Raw genomic sequence first — 21,915 nt, forward strand, 5'->3', positions numbered from 1 at the left:
CTAGTAAATTTTTATTTCAAATGTTTTTTTCTAGCAAAAGCGTAATGAAAAAAGTCTATTTCAGAATTTTCTTATGTATAAAATATTTTATTCCTTACTTTTACTTACTTGCAATTCTATCGCTATCCAAATGGGAGAAGTATGGTTTTTTGGTGTAATTTTTAAATGCTAACCAAAGTAGATAACCTCCTGATAAATAGTTGTGGAACAAGTCGATTGGATTTTATGAAACTTATTACTTGTATTTTACTTTATATTCATCGTAACGTAAGTATAACTCAAAGCTTCGACAACAAAAAAAAGGGGAAAAAACAGGAATAAACGATACATTATGCAAACACTGCATGATATATCATGTATTAGTATTTTACTCTTAGTAACTAGTAAAACATTTCACATTCATGAATTGAGTCTACGGGGCAATGGGAAAGAAATAAAAACATTTTATACCATAATTGCGTAATATAAATAGTGAAATAAATATATTATTACGAAAACCCATCTAAGATCTATATTATTTATTTTATAGACATTGTCTGTGGTTTCAATCGATAGTATAGCTAGAAAAAGACACAAAAACAAAACCTCAATTGTAAATATAGCAACGTCAATATTGCAGAGAAATACAACTGAAAAATACTTATTTTCTACTTATAACATTTTTTATATTATTGCATAAATTTATTACATAAATACTACATAAATGTTTGAACTATTCGACCTATTAAATTGTGTTTGAAAGCATTCAATTCAGTATAAAAATACATAGAAAATAATGCTTGTTTGAGTTCGACCAATTTTAGAAAAAAACAATTAGCTCTTCTGATGAAGGAGTTTCATACACCATAAGAAACCCCGGATTGAATTGCAATAAAAAATACCGGCACTCAGGAATCCGGTACTTTTTCCACAAAATCCATATTGCCCTGAGCATGTTACGGAACAAAAACGGTTATGTACTGTAAATTTTACAGAAATTATTACTGTAAAATTACTAAAGCACTTTAAGTAAATAAATATTACTGCAAAAATTGTGGTTTAATATTTTGTAATAAAAATGGATTTCATGGTAAATAGGATTTTATGAAAGAGGCACCCAAAGTAACAATGCTTTATACTTTAATTTAATCCAGAATTGTTTACAGTGCAGCCAAAAATCCCAAACCGACAATACAATTGAAAATAATGAAATTGTATCGTGCTATATGTTAAAGCTGATACAAAAATGATTCAGTACTAAATGAGAAGGGATGGCTAAGTTATTTCAGGATCCAAAAATTTGTTTTTATCTGAAAATAAACTTCATCTAAAACTCGAATGAATGGATGTATGAATGGGACCGCCCTATAAGCGGGTGTGACGCATGGGTGAGTCAGAAGTTAAATTCTTGACTATAGATGGCGCCACTGGAAAACAAGAACAATCGCACCCCCTCTGTATTTTGGCCAAAGACAGCAATAACATCTAAAAGCTGTAACTACAAATAATAATTTTGAATGATGAAATATCTGGTGCAAATTATCAAGCAAACACAAAAGAACCTGAGAGTTGCGGAAACTGTATTTTAGATAATAATCCGCCTAATATGAGAGTTCTTACTACTAATATTTCGGAATAAGTTAATATAGGGTATGGGATGAAAATAAAGAGAAAAAAAATTCGGGTAAAATTACTGAACTGTATGACAATGAGATTCCAGGTAAGAAAAAAATCTGGTTAATGAAACCAAAATATTCTGTATTTAAACCATTCATTATGTCATTTTTCCGTTCATATGGTAACGACCTACCGAGAATTATGGTTTTCATATTTATAGTTCATATTACGACACATTTTGTGAAAAATTCAATACAGAAAAGTAAATTTAACGGAATAAATGGTTTTTATGCTCTGCATATAAATCATATTTAAAGCCAAAATTTCTTTTTCGTGTTCCCATAGAGTACTGAATAAGTTAGTATAGGATATGGGATAAAAATAAGGAGAAATGAAATTCCCATATTTCGTGTTCTCCGAAGCACAGCCAATTTTATAATATACTGGTAATTGTGATAAATAATCATTTTTCTCAGTATATATATATATATATATATCCTTAGATTCTCTCGTGATATTTTGATATTTATCAAGGCATTACTAGAGAATCTGAGAATTAGGAGACACGCATCTCTCTGCAGATTTCTAGCAACCAGAGGGTTCTTATTACAGAAAATATTTTTGAATAGGTAAAATATCCAATACAAATATAATAAATATCCATATCAATATTTAAAATATTAAATTTATTCGAATTTGTCATATTTCAATTAAACTTATCCATGTTTATATCTGGAATAAATACTTACCAAAGAATGGAATATTCTTTAACTATAAATGACAGATCCATACAAAAAGTAAAATAAGCATCGCTCATAACGTAAAGAAAAGACGGAAATATTCTTTAGTTATTTTCTTCTTACGCCCTATTTCTTTAAAACTTATTTTAAACTAGTTTAGATTTTTGCTCCATAAAAAATTTTCCTGAGAACGTTTTGATAGAACTGAAAATATTGAGCTGTCTGTCATCTGAGCGAGCAAAAATGCTGTTGCATGCGTTCTTTTTATTGTTCGAAAATTTATTGCTCCCAAGTTCAAATATTAACTCATACATAGAATTTTCTTCGAAAATTTCTACTTGAATTGAGAATTTTCTACTAGAGCCCCGATTTTACTATTATTTTCCTTTAAAATACAACTAAAACAAGTGTAAAGTTTTTTTTTTTAAAGAAATAGGTTTATCTATGTTTTTTTACTATACTTTTTAGAGCGAATAAAAGTATATTTCTGTTATAAGAAAAAGCAGGGAAGCAATTTGCAATCCATTAAGAAATTATACTTGTGCATGTGGTCACAAAACAGATTAAACTTCCTTTTTTGCGTTGGCAATGAAGAGTTGAATAGTGCGCAATAGGCTGTGAGGGACGAAAAATTTTAAATCGAACTCTTCATATAATCAAATAAACTATGCTATAGTTTATGTTATAATTAATTTATGCAGGTAATATAAATTGAAGTTGTGCTTTGATTTTAGAGAAGCTTTTAATAATTTTAGCAAGAAAAAGGTGTTTTAATTAAACTGTAGGAGAATAAAATCACCGGTTCTGATTTATAAATACTGTCGAAAAAGAATTAGTTATGTATCGGAAAGAGTTAGTTATATATCGAAAAGTGTTAGTTGTATATCGAAAAGAGTTAGATATATACAGTCGAACCCCGATTTAACGAATTCATAGGGACCGAAAATATCAGTTGCTAAATCGAAGATAATTCGTAATATCGGGAGCAAAATTAAAAAATAAATTAACCTTATGAAAAATCTGTACATGTTTAATAATCAAAGACACAAAATAAATAGAAATCTTGCACTTTTTATTCAGGAATTTAAAATACAGTGAATGATTGCAAGATGATTAGTTTGAAATTGTAAAGCATTTCGTGAGTAAGGTTTGCTTATTTCCTTGATTTCTTACTTTAAAAAGTTTTTGTAAAGTCATGATGAGAAGAAAATACTCCTTCATTTACATCTTCCTGCATTAGATAAGTTTTCATTGTTTCCAAAACGTGCAAAGCATCAGAAAAAGCAACAACTTTCACTGGAGATTCATTATCATCTACTTCTGTGTCAGAGTCGCTATTCATTGTTTCTTATAAGTCTACTTCAATAACTTCTTAACTTCATTTTTTTCTTTCTTTTGTATTATTCAAAATTATTTTTTATTGTTTGTATTATGAATGAGTGAAAATTATAAATGAGTGAAAAATATTATATTTACAGTTTTAATAATTTATGGTTATAAAATACAGAATGAAACGCCGATTTCTTTTTTGCGTTCCCTTACAAAAGGTGCTTTTGAGGTTTGTTTCAGCTTGGTTTGAGGCGTCAATGTTGAGTTAAGGTTTATTTAAAGTTGATTTAAACAAGCTTAAAAGATCAATCTCTCAAGGTGTGTAGTATAAAGTTGTTGGAGCTACCAGCTTAGAGAGGTTTTTTTTGAGGTGTAGAGGCTATTTTTTTCTACACTGCTAGCAAATAGGTACAGTTGAGGAGTGAATTATTTCACTTAATTTTAACTAAAAGTATTGCTGAGTTATATATGAGCATGATTTTGTGAGGTGTAAATTAGGTTTATTAGTGAGGTTATTTTTGATGCAAAACATAACCTTATTTTCTACCTCAGGAGTATTTTTTTACATCTACCAATCTCGAAAAAACCTCAAAAACACCTTACATTTTTGTAAGGGTTAAAGATAAAATATTCCAAACACGGCTCGCTTCTAAACAATAATTTTTGATATTTACACTTATTTGCAGTTACTTAGATCTAAGAGAAACAATTATTCGTCATTGTAATATCCCTAATTTACAAAATCAATTATTGATGAAATTTTAAATGTGAATGAAAATAAAAATCCAAACCACATTTTTGTATTTTATATTTAAGTACAAATACAATTCTGAAAATCTAACAGATTTTTTTAGTTTTACAGTTTATATAATTTAGAAAATACCAACGTATATTTCTGTTTTAATTAGAGAAAAAAAAATACATAAAAAGAATACCGGTGTTCTATCTGCGTCAAAGGGTCAAGTATTTTTTATAATAAAATATCGTATATCATCAATATCACCATAGTTGAAGAACCAAAACTAATTAATTATTCATCCATTCAAATCTAATAAATGCACCCATCAATCGTTAACCTAAGTCGTCAATTCTAAAATTCTTCCATATAAATCACCTTAACGTAATTTATCTAGTCATTAAACAACGACGAAGAGTTTTGTTTTACTATTAATTATCTTTTATATTTTAGGAATACAAATGGTTTTGCAGAATATTCTTTGTTATAGTGGAACATGATGAGTAAAATCAGATCTAAATGGATGCCTTGGATTCTCTTATTTTCTTTAAAGATTACTTCGTAAGTAAAAGACAAATTTAAAACTTCTGTTCTATATTCTATGCATAACAGGAAGAAGTATTACATGCTTACTATAGTGCAGTTAATGAGAAAATATTTCTCACAGGTTGGTTTGCTCCGACTTGGGCAAAAGAGGCAATAAAAATCGAATATAATGGTTATCTTGTATGATCAAAACAATGAAGAAATTAAAATCATCAGAAAGCCAATTTATTACAGATGACTTTTGCCAGGAACCTTCTTTTTAAGTTTCAAACTAAAGCAAATTGATCTTTGATGTTCTTTATCTCTCTTTTCGCTCTGATCTTGTAATGGTCAGTGTTGCCAGATTAAGGGTTTTCCCACTAAATTTAGGGGGATTTTTAATCTTCAGTGGGTACTTTTGGGGAATATGTTTTTAGGGGTTTGTTTTAGGGTTACTTGCGAATTTTACTAGTTTCATTTTGGTTACGTTGTAATATCAAATTTTATAACAGAATGTGTGAGATGGTAATATGAAAATCAATATGTTAAACCAAAACAAAAACATTAAGATTTAATTTTAGAACTTAACCCCTTTGTTGAATTGCTCGATCAACCTGTACGTTTGGTGAATTTGATTTCAAATTATTTAAAATTTTTGATGTGCATGGTTTAAAAATAATGCAAAAGGATAAAGAAAAAAAGAAGTACGTACAAAAGTACAAGAAAGATTGGGAACACGAAAAGCAGTTTAAGAGTAAATTAATAGTAGATACAATTGGTCATCCTTTTTTTTAATTAGCAGCACATTACTAATTTGCTGATAATAAAATATTAAAAAGTATTAAAGCAACGTTTTCTGTACATTATTTAACTTTTGTACTATTTTTTAATACTTATACATTAAGTTAAAAATTTTGGGGTTTTCTTTAAATTTTTGGTGGATTTTACAACGCTATCTGGGGGTAAACGGTTATCGGCACCTGGCAGCACTGGTAATGGGATACCTGCGAGTGATGTAGTGTGAATATCTCGATCCTGATTGGTTGTTGAAACGTGACTTTTGCTTACGTTCACAACTGTTCTTTTCATACTGTTTCGAGTAAGTCATGCCCGTCAAGTATCAGTTCTCTTTAGTAACACATTCTAAATTCTTTCACAAAGATTTTTTTTCCAAATATCTCAATTCCTTCATTATATATTTACACCGAGACTTAACACAGAAACAGGCACGACGCCATGTGGGACAAAAAAAAACTAATTATGCATCAAAGTTGCCAGGTACACAAAACAAAAATATATCAATGTTACACTAAAGTACTAAAACAAATAATAAATCTAAGTTAAGTAAATGAAGTAGACGAGAAAAAAATTATGTTTCAACTAATTCGATGTGCGACACAGCTTTGCATTTAATTAATTTTCTAATTAACATAATAAATTAATTAACATTCTAAACTTATGTAAAGAAACAAAGCTCATCTTTAATGCGCCATTTTGCTGAAAAAGATTAACTGGCGCTGACGTCATAGATCACATGGGTGGATATGGGAGGAATTCTTCTTCTTAAAGTGCACGTATCTAATTATTCGTCAGAATTTTATAATTTTTTATTCATTTAAAAAATAATTTTTGTCTCTTAATGTGCATATTTATTAACTTTATTTTTTATACAGATTCAAAAAATATATGCTAATGATAATTATTGCATTTCACATTTTCTAAAAAGAAAATATGATAAGAATAGTATTAAAATAGTTTACTATGGATTTTGTATTAGTTATTTATAGATACTCCAAAGAAACTAACAATTTTTCTTGTGCTTTTGTTACAAAAGAAATTTCAACTTTTAAGTAGCCTTTTGACTGCCGGGTTTTAGGGCTATCAAAATGTATAGTTTCTACACGACAACAGAGTTCTTTAATGCTAAGTCCTTAAGAAATATTCCAAGTAATTCTAAAAGAAATACAAACTATAATAGGCTCATATTCTTAACCTTCTTTAGGTCAAGCATAGAAATTTTATACAATGTGGTACTATTCCATTGAAATTTCTATTAATTACATTCACTAGGAGGCAAAAATATTTCGCGCATGAAAAATAATATTCTACTTATGAAAAAAAAATTTCAGTGTTTGCACCATTGGCCAAAACAATGGACAAACTATTTAGTTGAACACTAGTTTTTTTTTAATGAAATTTGTTATATTTTTATTTCATTTACAAAAATTACAACTTTAATCCATCATAAACAATGATTAATCTCAAATAGAATAAATATACATTTTCAAAAGTCGAATTTATCATCAACCATTTCAAGTTACGGAACTAGAATTCGAGATCGCAACGCTTGAGTACGCCCTCTAGCGGGAGCCTGAAAATATCAGGCATTTATTTATTAAGTTTTCATTTAGTTCTATCAGAATCATTAGCAGAGTCAGACGACATTTTCTAAGCAGCAATTAAGAAGCAAAATTTCCCTAAGGAAAAGGCCGAAGAACTTGAAAAAACTTGTCAGAGCATTGGTAAATCGTTCAGAAACAGAACACGCCAAACATTTGAAAGAAAATTCCTCAATAATTTTTAACTTCTATTATCAACAAACTTGCAACTGATAACTTCCGATTTCGGGATCGCATACTGTTACAGATGTGTGCATTACTGTAAAAAACATTATTCTGTCTTCAATTCATTACAAATTAAAGTGAAGTCAACATTGCTTTCTTCATTCCAATGATTAAATGTGAATTCAGAGCGTACAGAACTGTAATTCTTCTTCTTTATAGAATAGTATGCATTTCTGTATCTATATAATTCAGAAAACAACAATAAATAATCATCCGAATTACTTGAAACAGTATCATTTGTGCTGATTATTAATACATTTTTATCGTTTTCTTAGCAAGTATTTTTTAGTTTTGAAAGAATAATTTCAACTGGAATTCAGTTATTCAGTTTTTAAGCCACATATTAAAATTCATATCGAGATCTTACAACTATAAAATTTTGCTGTATGTTATGTTATCCAATCTACACCTACCGCCAATCTACACCTAAAATTTTTGCCACAAATCATAAAATAAAACACTTTATTTAAAAACAAAACACGCTCAAAATTCAAAACACTGATTTAAAATCAAAGTAGTGAATCGGATTTCGGTGGAAAATGGGCCGATATAGAGTTTAACATAGATTCAAAACAATCTCTATTTTCTTTCACCTGATGCTGCCACCATATGAATTCTAATAAATAAGATTCCAAATGAAATAACATTTCCAAAAAGTACGTTTACCTAGATGTCATGGGAATTGGTACATTTTCGTTTTTTTGGCAAAATATTTCGCTCTTGAAAAAATAAAATTGCATCTTGTTCTATTTTTGGTAAATCCCAAAGAGGCATTTTCGTAGCACTAAAAAATGGTGTCTAAAATCGAAGAACATATCATTTTGGAATTCTCCGGGTTTACAAAGCAGGTAAGTGTTGTAATTTATAAAATAAAAAATTTTACTTGAAAATATTTTTTATCTTATTTGACGATAATTCTCTATAGAATGGTTTTCTATGTCCGATTATGAATAAAAAAAAACATGAAAGTTTTTTATTTTAATGTGAAGAATTTTTAAAATTGTGTGTGTGTGTGTTTTCTTTTTTCTTCTTTTTTTTCTTTTTCTTTTTTTTTTTTTGCTTCGTAAGCATTCTTTATTTCACGTTTTTTAATTTCTAAATAACGATTTTTATTGAAACTTAAAATATTTCGATAAAAAATTTTGTCAAAAACCTTTTTTAACAAAATAAAATTATACAAAATTATGAGGCTTATGTATACTTTTTGCTTATTTTAATGTTTGAGGTAATATGATTCTTAAAACTATGGAATGAAAAGTTGAAGTAGGCCTTTCATGTTATATCATTAAATTTAGTAAAACAATTTTTCAGGCATTAGATTCTAACTCTAATAAGAAGATACATATTTTTTCTGTTTATTTAAAAATATTTTTCCTATGTGTTTTGATGTTTCCTTTCTAAAAAAAGAGATACCATTTTGTTTTCGTTTGCATAAGAAAGAATATCAAACATTTTTCTTTTTTAAATTTAATAAGCCGCAATAAAGAAAGAGCGTTACAATGCTACACGCTACATTAAAGACATCTGTAGAGTAACTGAATGACTATTCAAATAGAAATTGCAGGTATTAGCCTCATACAACAACGCCCCCTATAGTTCGCTGCGATCGCGAATAGTTAAAAAAGTTCTCAACAGAAACTGCTTACTCTAATTGAATTATTAATAATTTATAGATGGCATTAGAATCCTTAACAATAGTAAAGAAAAAAATGAGTAAAAAGTATACCTCACAGTGTTAATGAGAAATAATTATTGCTATGGTGCGCTTAAGCACTTTTGGTCAAAAATGGATTAACGAATAATGAAATCGATTTCTAATTAGCAAACATTCTTATTGGATCAGCTGCGACCAGTTTTCCAAAATCGCAACAATCAAATGTTTAAATTTAATTGCTTGTTTTATATGGACATTTCTTTACTTATTATAAGTTACACTGACATATGCAGGATTTTATGCTTGTTACAATGTTGTAAGCCCCTGCTCAATATAGCTCAATTTAACGAATGATATCACAATAATTCTTTGAAGGTTACTGTGGAATTCGAACCCGCTTCCTGCCCGTTACACTGTAAAAAATATCCGTTGTTTTGCGGTATATTTATTGGTTTAAAGGTTTTCTGATCATAAAACAATTTTTCTTTATTTTTCACCCTTATTACAAACGAGTTTAAACCGTCAGTTAAAATTCTAGTTTTCGTCACACTAGATGCGTTCCGTGATATAACTTTATCTTTTCTCTAAAATTTTTACGATTATTATCTAGACTTGCTCTTACCTTTTAGCTATTACTTTACAAATTTGAGTCGCGTACATATAAAACTGCGATTCAATATTTTTGTCCAAATTGATACAACATTGACGCAAAATTCACACTATCACTATTTCATGACAAAACACCAGAGCCGCAGTGGTTCAAGGAACAGAGCGTGCACCTCACAATGAAGTCCTCCCGGTTCGGTTCCCAGCGATGACTGGTAGTTCGAAATTCTGCCGACGTGAAATGTTCATGTCTGAATTGAGTATAGATTTACTGTGTAACTTTCAGAGAGAAAACTTGTTCCCACATGATAAAAGTCTATTGAGGCTACAGATTTATTTCTAATTGTTGTTATAAAAACTTGCTTTGTTACGATAAAAAAAAAGAAAAAATACAATCTGATTACAAATTTTCTTCGTAATTCGTACGGAAAATACTTGTTTTTGTACGGTAAAAAACCGTTGTTTCTACGAATTTTCTTCGTTAATTTTACGTTTTTGCAGAACAAACCCAGCTACTGGCTTAAAACAGTAAATTTTACAGTATTTTTTACAGTGTACGAACGGTTTGGCTGAATGGTCAGTCATGGAGGCCCCTGTGTATACTGCATTTTTTTATAAAAAAGTTTCAGTAAGAAATTTAGTTGATGCGAGGCTAGAAAATATTTTCCCCATGAATAAAAGTTCATTATTGAAACTTTTTTTTTCACATTAAATCGTTTTGTGTAAAAAAAATTATTAAATCATTTGACTTTTATAAAGTTCTTTTTTTAACATTAATCATAAAAAAGAAGGATAGAAAACATATCCATTCTTCTGTATAGAATTAAAAAACCAATTGAATTTTTTCAACTTTTTAAGTACGGAAACGATTTATTTTTCAAAAAAAATATTGAGAGAATGTGATAGAGGTAATTTTTTAAATAAATTTACGACTAATTTTTTTGTAATTTGATTTTTTACTGATACAAATTTTTATTTGAACATTTAAAGCTAATCAAACATATTTTAAAAAGAAAAAAAAAGCTTTTTTTGGGTTTTAAGCAAGAATTAAGATTTTTGCTTCACTTTTTAGTTTTCAAACCATTTTTTTTTTCGACGTAAAAAAATAAGGATTAAATAAGTGGAAAATCTAATTTAAACAAGCATCCGGTTTCTCTTCATTATTATTGCTTGTGCTTTCAATTCATCAAGAATAAATTTTTTAACTACATTAAAATAACTTAATTATCTTTAGAATAATCTCGACTGTAATTTAACGAATTTATAAAAAAAAACAGCCTCTTCAAACATCCTTCATTACCACTGAAGTATTCTTCATTCGTTGTAGTTTCATTAATTTTTTATGATAAATTTTGCAATGAATGTCTTCTCGAGAGTCAGCAATTTATTTTCATCAAATATTCTCTCACGTGACTAGTTTCCTAAAATAATATTTGTTCTAAAGAAAAAATGTGAAAAACTTTCTTGGAGAAGTTTAGAGTTTCTGTCTAAGTATTTCCAACATTTATTTGATGTGTCAAAGCAATGCTAGTTAAGAACGAATGCATATTTAATTTCAAATTCAAATGTAATTTTAAAACTAACTTGCAATTAATAAAATATGTATTATTTTTTATTAAACTTTTGATTGTATATAAATTAAATATTGCATCTTTTTTATGGGAGGTTTTTTACTAATTCTGTAATTCAAACTAAACTATATTTTCAAAAATCAATTTTTGAGCGTAATTCAACTCCCTATCTTAATTATTTTTACGTCAATACTTTCTAAATAATAATTTCAAAAAATACGCAATTTTTTTCACAGTCCGAAATTTCGACTTTTTTAGTACAAAATTAATATATTTTGTAACATTCAATTTAAGTTAGGTCAGCCTTTCATTAAAAGTTAATTTTTTATATACTTATTTATTTTCTAAAAATAATGTTTATTTTATAATATGTGCCTTATATGTAAAATTTTTTAAAATAAATGTTGTAAAAAAGAGCTATGTTTTAATTTTTAAAAAAATGAAATTTTAAAATATCATTGCAATTGTTTAAATTTTCACTATTTTTATTACAGTTCGTGTTTCACATAAATTAATATTTTATGGAAGATTTTCTCTAATTTTAAACTTGTAATTAAATTATATTTAAAATATCAATATATAAATGTAATTCACCTTTATAAACGAAATTATTCTAGGTAAATACTTTTTAAATTATAATTCTTAGATCTAATTTTATTTTTTATTTATATATATCTAAAGTTTCCAGCTTACTAATTTTTAATATCATTTTTTAACTAAAATTTCTTGCAATATCTGTCTATTATTTTTATAATCATTATTGCAAAAATTCCCAAGCAGAAAATTTTCATCTTTGTTTTTTTTAGGTTAAATAGCTTAGATTTCAAAAGTATTTTACCTGATAATCCAGATGAGTATGATAATTTGCAGCCTCCAAAGGAAAATGGTAATATATTTGTTTGTTTTCTATTTATAATATGTTACATACTGTGTTTTAATTAGCTTATTTTCTCGTTTACGGGGGTAAATCTTACACTTAAAATTTCGATTTCTTTTCCATAATTTAGATCACTGGAATCTCTGTTGAAGCAACTATTTTTTGATAAAAATCCAAGTCTGATCCTGAGTTTCCTGATCTCTAAACATTCTATTTTTTTTTTTCATGTTTATTTTTTCTCCGAATCAAAAAATTTTAAACAATATATTTCAACCTGACTTCTTATACTTGGTCAATCACAGATATTAAAAGAAAATTCTCTAGGAAATTTTTAAGAAATAAAAAACCAAAAAATAAGATTTAAATTTTCAAAGATTATGAAGTGATTCCTATATATATACTGACTGAATTACATTATTTTTTATTTGTTGGAAAATTTTGCATAAAATTTAAAATTTTGCATAAAATACGCGAATTTCAAGCTAAGTTTTGTGAAAAAAATTAAGATCTACTTTGCAAATACAAACTCCATAGATAAATTGTGTGAAAAAGTAAACTTTGAATGTTACCTTTGTAACGCAGAATTTTAGTTAAACATATTTTCATACTTTTTTCATTCTTTTGTATTATTTAAAGTCAAAATAAGTGGAAAATGTTATATTTAGAATTTGAATAATTTATGTTTGTGAAATACGGCATGAGCCGCAGGCGCCTTTTTCTGCGTTAAAGCTAGCATCTTCCAAACAATAATTTTTCAAATTTGCACTTATTTTCAGCTGTTTAGGTCTAAGAGACACAGTTATTTATCATTTAAACTTCTTTAATTTACAAAATTAATTATTGATAAATTTTTGGGTGTGAACAAAAAATGTTTTCATACTACCTTTTATGAGATTTATATTTTGATACAAATATAATTCTCATAATTCAACAGATTTTTTCTAGTAAATATTGTATTCATTTTTATAATTGAAAGATACCTAAATATACTTTTTCTTGTAATTAGAGCATCAGAAGAAAATGTATAAAAAAAGACACAGGCGTCCCATCTGCATCAAAGGGTTACTCATAAAAATTCCTAACTTAAATTTTATAAAGATTCACTGTTTTGAAATGTTCGTTAAATATAGAAATCTAAGCCAAAATTTCAAGAAAACGCAGAAATTGTTCAGGCTATTATTACACTAATTATTTTCAACACATATTATACTAATTTTTAACATATACGAGGACTGTTTTTTAAGTAAGGGCAAATTGAAAATAAAAACCAAACGAAAGAAAATTTTCATGACGCAAATTTATTTTTTGATTCTACATACGTTTCATTTTTCTTTTTTTCCAAAATAGTTGCCAAGTTTTCTTAAACACTTATCGTAACTTACAACTAGATTTAGAATACCCTCATCATAGTAACTTGCCACCATAGGTCACTACCGTTTTCACGTTTTAGTCCTCGTTGTACTGATTGTCCATAAAATGATATTTGAAACATCGAAAAAGATGATGAAAAAAAACTTAGCACAAGGTCTGGGTAATTTGAGAGGCAGTACATAATTTCCCAGCCATAAGAGTACAATAAAGCTCGGGACTGAGCTGTGGAGAGACTCATTGCTATGAAGTAGCAAAATTTCCTGTCAGCATGCCAGTAGGAAGCTTCGTAAACTTCACAAATCTGCCGGTGAATGTATGCAGCTGACAGGTTTTTTGTCGACTAAAAACGCACCACTGACAGTACCTCATACGCGGCGGGCGATTTCTTAAACTTGAACATTTTAAAGATACAGAACTGTCCGTACAGTTTATCTACACAGTTGTAACTGAACACAATTGCACCCAAGAAATACCAGGACACGACGCAAGCACTCGTTGTGACGTAAGAGTAACCTATTAGTGTAATCAACAAAACGACCCTTACTTAAAAAACAGCCCTCGTATTATACTAACTTTTAACAAATAATATATTAATTTCTAATATTATATTATATTATAAATTTTAAACACATTAAAAAGTAGATACATGCTGCTAGGATTTTACCCTGCAAATTAAAAAATATCTGAAATAAACTACTACAAAGCGGGCTAAAATTTTTCTGAAATGCATAAAAAATTAAGGTTTTATTTTGTTAATTTGTAATGATTTATTAAAATATCTTAAATATAGATTATACAATAAAATTAAAGTCATCATAAAAACATTATAACTACGTTTGATTAGAGATATTTATAGTCGATTTTATGCCCCATCATTCAAACAAATTTTTTCAGAACATGAAAAAATTCGAATCTAAAAAATATTTCAAGATATCCAACAAGTGCATAAAAACATCTTGACGTTATAGGTATATCTCTTATGACTTTTTATATAATATATACTATCTATTTTAAATATATCTATTCACTCGTCGGAATGTTGTTACTATTACAATCTTATTTCAGCTTTTCGTAGTTTGAAATTTCCGGAATGCTAAGGCAATCGAATGAATTCGTCGAAGTGGAGATAATACTCCAAGTGAAGATTATTTTCCCAGCGTAAATGAAGTGAAAATAATTCCCTCATTTTAACTCAGAAGTCACATGAACTGAACATTCTATCTTGAAAAGGACTGATAAACTTAGACCCTAGACTACAAAGTTTATCATTAGATTAGGCATCATACATATATCAGGATAAAATCTTTTAATTTAAAATTTAATTTTAAATTTATTCAAGTTATAGACTTGTTAACATTGTAACAGTTCGTACGAATTTTTTCATTTTGGTAAAAATCTGTCTTTTTTATTAACTTATAATTTTGTAATTGTGTCTATAAAACGTAAATACTGCTTATCAGTTTTAAATTACGATCTTTTTCGCATTAACTTCACAAACAACGAACGTTTTTGTTACATTATATTTTGTTATATTATGAACGTTATTATAGAATATAAGTCAAGTAATACTTATAAATATTGCATTAAAAAAAACATTTTCCCTCTTTACCTAAGCAGCCATACGTTTTAGTTGTCAAATATAATTATCAAAATAGCTCTAGTAATTTATTTTACGTTCATACTCATTATCAATTAAAATTTGATCAAATAACTAATTCCTTAAGATTATTAAGTATACATAAATGTTGAACATTAAAATTCCATTCCCTTTAATAATCTGATCCGCTACGGAAATAAAATTGGAATCTACTTATTGTAAAGTTACTATGTTCTAATTAGTGAGACCTTTTAGAGTATTATAGTCTCAGAAATTGACGGGTTAGCTTTCTGTACGATATAGGTTAAAAGCGTTAATTACAAATTTTGGGATTAAGTAGGATATAACGTCTTGTAGACATAAAACAGAGCACTTAAAATGTGTGTTTGTTCTCGATTTTCAACACTGTGATGCGACTAAATTATTTCAAGAAGATAAGCAACAAGTTATTGCAGTATGCCTGTATTTTCGATGGTGAAACTTCACTAAAAATCTTTTTCATATATGTCTAAAGGATGCGTTTTGTGCAGGAAGATTATAATTAAAGTCATCCTGTTTAAACAAGCTTATAATCCGTTTAGGTTGACGGATGTCAACGAAATTTGATATACACTTTATATGAGCCATGGGAAAACGAAATCTGTCATAAAAAATTAGTTTAAAATTCAACCACTAGATGATAAAATGGCGTGCCCAAAGAATAAAACTTAATTGAATCCTAAAACACAAAACACGTCAATGTGCATTCCATTTTCGCCAAGAACATATTCATTAAACGTTATAGCATTTTCAACTGCTGCTGGAGTAAAAAATTCCGAATCAAATACCGGTAAAAAATACCGGCATTCAAGGTGACAGTATTTTTTACAGTAAAATCCATTTTTGATTAACATGTTGCGGAACGAAAAATCAGATGTACCGTAATTTTTACAGTAATAAATACCGTGAAATCACTCTGATAAACAAAATTACTCATAAAATTACGATAAAAATGGGTATTGCAAATAACGCATTCAGAGTGCCGATACATTGTACCGTACTTTTATCTGGAACTTTTACAGTGTAGGGTACGTTAAATTATTGCAGAAATAAGTCGTCGGTATTGTTATTTGCAATAGTCAGATTACTGTCATCTTGATAAAAGTAAATGTTACTGTAGACGCTCGTTCTTTCGTCTACAATGGACTTTTGAGGAACGATAATTACGGTAATTATTTTTTGCTACCAAATAATGTAAATTATTCCCCGTATTTGATTAAACTCTACTGTAAATCAATTTTTTTAAGGCAGGCACTGGACTATCGGTCATTTGCCTTAAAAGATGTCGAACGTTTTGATTTTTAGCGTTACCCAGTGGGCACCTGTGAACCTTAGTCACGAAAGCAAGCAACATTAATCACGCCACAATGTCACAGATCTGTTCATAGGACGGGCCACATTCACACATCACACAACAGAAAACAACATACAGAGCAAAACATCCAGGCTCTGAGCGGGTTTTGAAATCGCAACCATAAGTTTCGCAGTCAGGCATGCTGGCCGGCTAGTTTTGTGGTTGTTGTTGTTTATTTACGACGCACCTGCACAATAGGCTATTGGCAACGGTCTGGGAAACATCCCTGAGTATGATCCGGAAACTTGCCAACACAATTTTGACCCTCTGCGGAAGGCTAGTCAAAATCTGTTGCAGATTTTTCCCCCCTGGTTCATTTAGCGCAAGTACCAAATTCCATCAACATCCAATAACCAAAATAGAATATATGTTGTACAAAACAAGGTGATTTGATTTTAATTGCAACCACCGTGTAGTTAGTTGCGCGGACTGACTTTGGAAAACATCCAGTATGATATTATGAAAACATAATCGGTTATAGTTTCAGTGTTTTGAATATTTACTTTAATACTGATTTTTTATACTGTTAAACACTTTTGTTTTTGTTTGAGTTTAGATTCTTCTCCCACGATCGTTGAATTCCATATCACTGTACTCAGTATAGACTCCATAGATGAGGGCTCAATGGTATGTATTTTGATGTTTAACAACCTTTGATCTGTAAAAAATATTATGAGCAACTTTATAAGTATTTCTAATGTTAGTTATCTGAAAATAAATCAGTAATTTTAAACTCAGTAAACTGCAAAGAATTGTGAAAGATAGAGTTAAGGTTTAATTTTGAAAATGTTCATTCTTTCATGCTTTAAACTGTTACAAAATCATGCCTGTAATGAAAATAACGTTCTATTTCTGAAGGAATACCAATCGCAAGTTGTATTTCATTATCTATCTTAACATTGCATAACAAACTAAATGTTCTGTTATGTTACTGATACCATAGCAGATCTTTTACAATATGTTATTCCACTATTTTAATATATAGTTAAAATTTTAAAGTAGGTCATCTAGCACAATTATTTACGTTTTTTTTTTTTTTTTTTTGGTATTTATCCTTCATAACATTGCGAGAAAAGTAATAAAATTAACAAATTAACAGTACGATACAAAATAACAGTGTACCTTTACAGAAGTAATCGAGTTACATCATAAAATTAAGGCCTACTATCGCAATTTCAAAAGCACAAGAGAAGTTTCCATTATGATTAACTTTGAGTAGACTACATGCGAAAACCACAAAAAAGGGATTTTTCGATATATGTTTTAGATTGTTATAAAGTAAAAGAAACTCCTCATAAAAAATTCTAAGCTTATCTAAAGTTATTTTATCTCTTTTAAACAAAGTTGATTTGAAATTTTAAAAATACCACAAATCTTTTATTCTCTAGATTTGAAAGAAAAATAGTTCTAAGGTAGTATAAAATGAAATTGTAACAGCCAAATAAGAAATCAAAAATTTTATCACCCTACATGGAAAGACATAAAAAACTATCTTATTCTTGTTGACTCTGAAAAATGATAGTATTGATTTTGACTTTGCTCTTTCAAAAGTTCTTGAAAATAAAAAATTTCGCAAATATTGGAGGAGGAATCTTGAAATTTTATGAAATTTCTATCCGTCATTTGGCCAAATATAAGTCTTCTCAATTTCAGTTTTCTGTATAATTTTGCAATATCAGAAACTCATACATTAATAAGCAAACATTTTTCAAGTATAAAATTGTGGTAGCATGTGATTTGTAGGTGAAAAAGATAAGTTTCTTTTTTATTCTGAAATGAAATAGTTATAAAAAAGCATTTTCGTAAGATCATATAAAAATTAGAACCATAAGTTTAATTTTTTTCAAAACAATATTCGCAGTTAGAAGCTTTATTTGTAATAGAACTGAATGTATTAGAACCGTCCTAAACTCTTCAATTTGATATATTTTTCAATTTGAAAAGGTTTATTTTATTGATTAATTGCTGTTAAGATTACGTCTTCACTTGCAATATGTGCGTGCATCTATGAAAAATTTTCAAAATATAGTTAAAGTATGAAAAATAGAAGACAGTGTGGTCTAAGTTACCACACAGTGCGGGGTACCATAGTCAACTGTAAGAATTCCATATTTGGCACTGGTGAAAGGGTGACAAAGCGTAAAATTATGCTTACATATCACGCTAAAATCATTTATTATATTTTATAATTTTATAACCGTCGTTGAACAGCCGACCCAAATTTGGATTTACGACAACTAATGTTCAACTGTATAGCCTTGTAATTTTGAACCCAATCCAGAAGACGCGTGAAATCCTGGATCGAGTATTCTGCAAAATTTGCCTTCGTAGGGGACTTTTCGATGGAACTAACCCGCATTTGCGTTACATGGAGAGGAGGACCACGAGAACCTCGCATGGTTAGCCTGATGGCAAGGGGACTCATGATCCGTCTACCACTGAGGATATTTCACGTCAGCACTGTAGTCAGTGCAAGCCGGAAGGGTAATTCGTATGGAACAGTCGATGCAGGGATTCGAACCCGGTTCACCTCATTGAAAGGAGAACGCTTTATAGCCTGAGCCATGACTGCTCAAAATCATTTATTAGGTAACAATAGTATAAATCTATCTTTTTCTTACATTTTTATTTCAGGAAGTTTTGATACTAAGTAAAATTAAAACGATCACACCATAGTTTTAATCTTTTAAATATATCATAATAATTGTCTTTTTAATTCATATAATAGTTTATTTTATTGTTTGAGCAGCCGGCCCAATTCTGAGTTAACAACTAAAATTGTTCAACTTAGTAGCCTTGTAAGTTTGAACCGAGCCCAGAAGACAAAAGAACTCATGATTCAAGGACAAATTAGCTTTCATGGAAGACTTTTCGATGGTACTAACCCGTATTTGCGTTATGTGGGGAAGAAAACCTACAAAAAACCTTCACGGTTAACCAGACGGCAAGGGGATTCTTACCCATGAGAATATTTTATCACTGATGATATTTTACGACATTACTGTGGCAGGTGTGAGACGGGAGCAACCAGCCACCGTTGGAATTCAAACCTGGATCGCTTGATTGGGAGACGAAAGCTCTATCTTAGAGCCACTCCGGCTCATACAATAGTTTAGGATTAAACGAACACTATTTAAACCACTAGTTCAAACTCTGGTTATCTCACTCGCCCACTCTTAATCCAAATGAAAACCGCTTTTGAATCGCAAAAATATAACATGCCTAAAAATTTAACCCTACAAAAGTCTAAATAAAAACCGGATGAACGTTGTTCTCTTCACGAAAACAATGTCATGTGTATTTCCATTAGCTTTTCAGAGAGAAATTAGTGTCTGATTTTTCTAAAATGTCTTTTATCATTACCACTCGCGAAAATATTTCTTTTCACTTCAAATTTAGGCGACGACATGAGAAAAAGAAATCAAATTCACTTTGAAGATGATAGTTCACATTTTACAAAACCATGCTTTTTTTTAAAAAAAAAATTTAGCAGCTTAAATAGAAGATGTGTGGAAATTCATGATCAGTCAGTAATACATGAAAGAAAATATTAAAACCATTCTCCGCTGATGTTTCTGCTATTTTTAAATGTTTTGGAGACATATCAGAAAATTTAATCGGATTAAGCACTTTCCGTTGCGAAATTTTCAAACTGAGATAGTTTATTTGTTTTGTTTGTTTTTTTTAAAAAAATACTTGAAACATAGGGACAAATTTAGCTTCTTGAAAATATATCATTTTTCCATTTGTGATTAATCATATGTTTTTATGATGGTTAAGAGTTAATAGTTCTGTAAATAATATAAAAATAAAACAAATTTTACAAAAAAACAGTCATCAACTTAATGATTTGTTCACTGATTTGGCTTATGATACATATTCGTACCATTTGATTTCCTTAATAAAGTATTTTCTCCCACACGTAACTTTTTTGTGTCTCGCTGATTGTAATTTAAAGCATATTTTAAGAATAATATTACCACATTTTATAAAATTTCTATTCTTGTCCTAAACTGGGTTAATAAAGAATGCACGAAAGTAAGTGCTAAATAAGTATTACGTTAGAATAAGTAACATTTTAAAAATATACAAATTGTTAAGCTAAAAATACACTGCAAGCAATAATAGAACATTCATTTAGATTTTAAATAAGGTGGTCTTCAATGGAAAAGGAATTTTCGTAATCAGCCTCTTGTTCTTATATGCACTATGTCTTGAGGCATGGTAGCTCAGGGGATAGAGCTGTCGGCTCCCAAACAGATGAACCAGTTTAGAATCCTAGTGTTGATTGGTCGATAAAAAATCTGCTCCCAGATCGCACCAAGCACAGTTCTGACTCAAAATATCCTTAATCTTTGATGAATTATGTGGTGGTATCCCCTTGCGCCGGACTAACTGGTCTTCATTTTTAAAAATATACTTAATGCTGTCTGACTGATCAGCTTTTATCATTTTTCTTATGTATACTTAAACTGGATTATTATTTGAAATAATGCCATAATAAAAAATTAACTTTTTAGCAGACATGTAACACTGAAACTTACTTTTCAGACGTATGTCGCTGACATATTTATGTCACAAAGCTGGAAGGATCATAGACTCCATTTGCCTGAAAATATGACAGCTAAATATCGCTTACTTCCTATTCACTGGCTCAAAGATATTTGGCGACCAGATGCGTTCTTTAAAAACGCCAAAAGAGTCATTTTTCAAGATATGACAATTCCAAATCACTATATTTGGCTTTACAGAGACAAGAAAATTCTTTACATGGTTAAGTAAGTAATATTTCTTCATGAAATGAATTTCTTCCGTTTCCTTCACATTATTTTCATTTGCAAGTTAGAATTTTAAGAGAAAAATAATTTCCAAATCTAAGAAAGATATTTTAAATATTAAACCACAAAAAATTTTACTAATAATTATAATATCATTTTGTAATGATTGTAAAAGTTTTATAATTCTTAGAACCACAATAATGAAAAGTGGATACGTCAGAAATTTAGCAGCAATTATAGAGCCACTTAAGAGATATTAGGAAAAGTACGAAAGGAACATTGCAGATTTCGTATAACTATTTAACAAATTCGCATGGCAGCATTTAAAATGAGTTTTAAGTCGAGCTGAAGACAGATATATCCCGAACGGAACAACGTGTAGAAGTGCAATTTTGCTGAAGGTCTTCGCAATAAGGGCATTCAACTGGGCTATCAATACTATTGAACGTATCTTGTAAGAAATTCTCGTGAATGCCAGGCATTTATATCCTATATTTCAAGACCAGAACAAGCAAACC

At 29.0% G+C, this 21,915-nt stretch overlaps 1 protein-coding gene across 4 annotated transcripts in view; it reads left to right on the forward strand.

Annotated features, from left to right (window-relative positions):
• LOC107443275 (glycine receptor subunit alpha-2) overlaps window positions 1-21,915 on the forward strand; it is a 111,131-nt gene that overhangs the window by 82,143 nt on the left and 7,073 nt on the right. For 3 of the 4 annotated variants that reach the window (XM_071186510.1, XM_043044577.2, XM_071186509.1), the window contains exons 2-5: window positions 4,855-4,962; window positions 12,188-12,267; window positions 17,176-17,246; window positions 21,171-21,397. In XM_071186510.1, coding sequence (XP_071042611.1) covers window positions 4,898-4,962; window positions 12,188-12,267; window positions 17,176-17,246; window positions 21,171-21,397 — 443 coding nt within the window. In that variant the 5' untranslated portion in view covers window positions 4,855-4,897. Of the gene's footprint in view, window positions 1-4,852; window positions 4,963-12,187; window positions 12,268-17,175; window positions 17,247-21,170; window positions 21,398-21,915 lie in introns of all 4 variants that reach the window. The other variant, XM_071186508.1, reaches the window with a different exon arrangement.

Source organism: Parasteatoda tepidariorum, chromosome 10, assembly GCF_043381705.1.
Source record: "Parasteatoda tepidariorum isolate YZ-2023 chromosome 10, CAS_Ptep_4.0, whole genome shotgun sequence".
NCBI classification, from domain to species: Eukaryota; Metazoa; Arthropoda; class Arachnida; order Araneae; family Theridiidae; genus Parasteatoda; species Parasteatoda tepidariorum.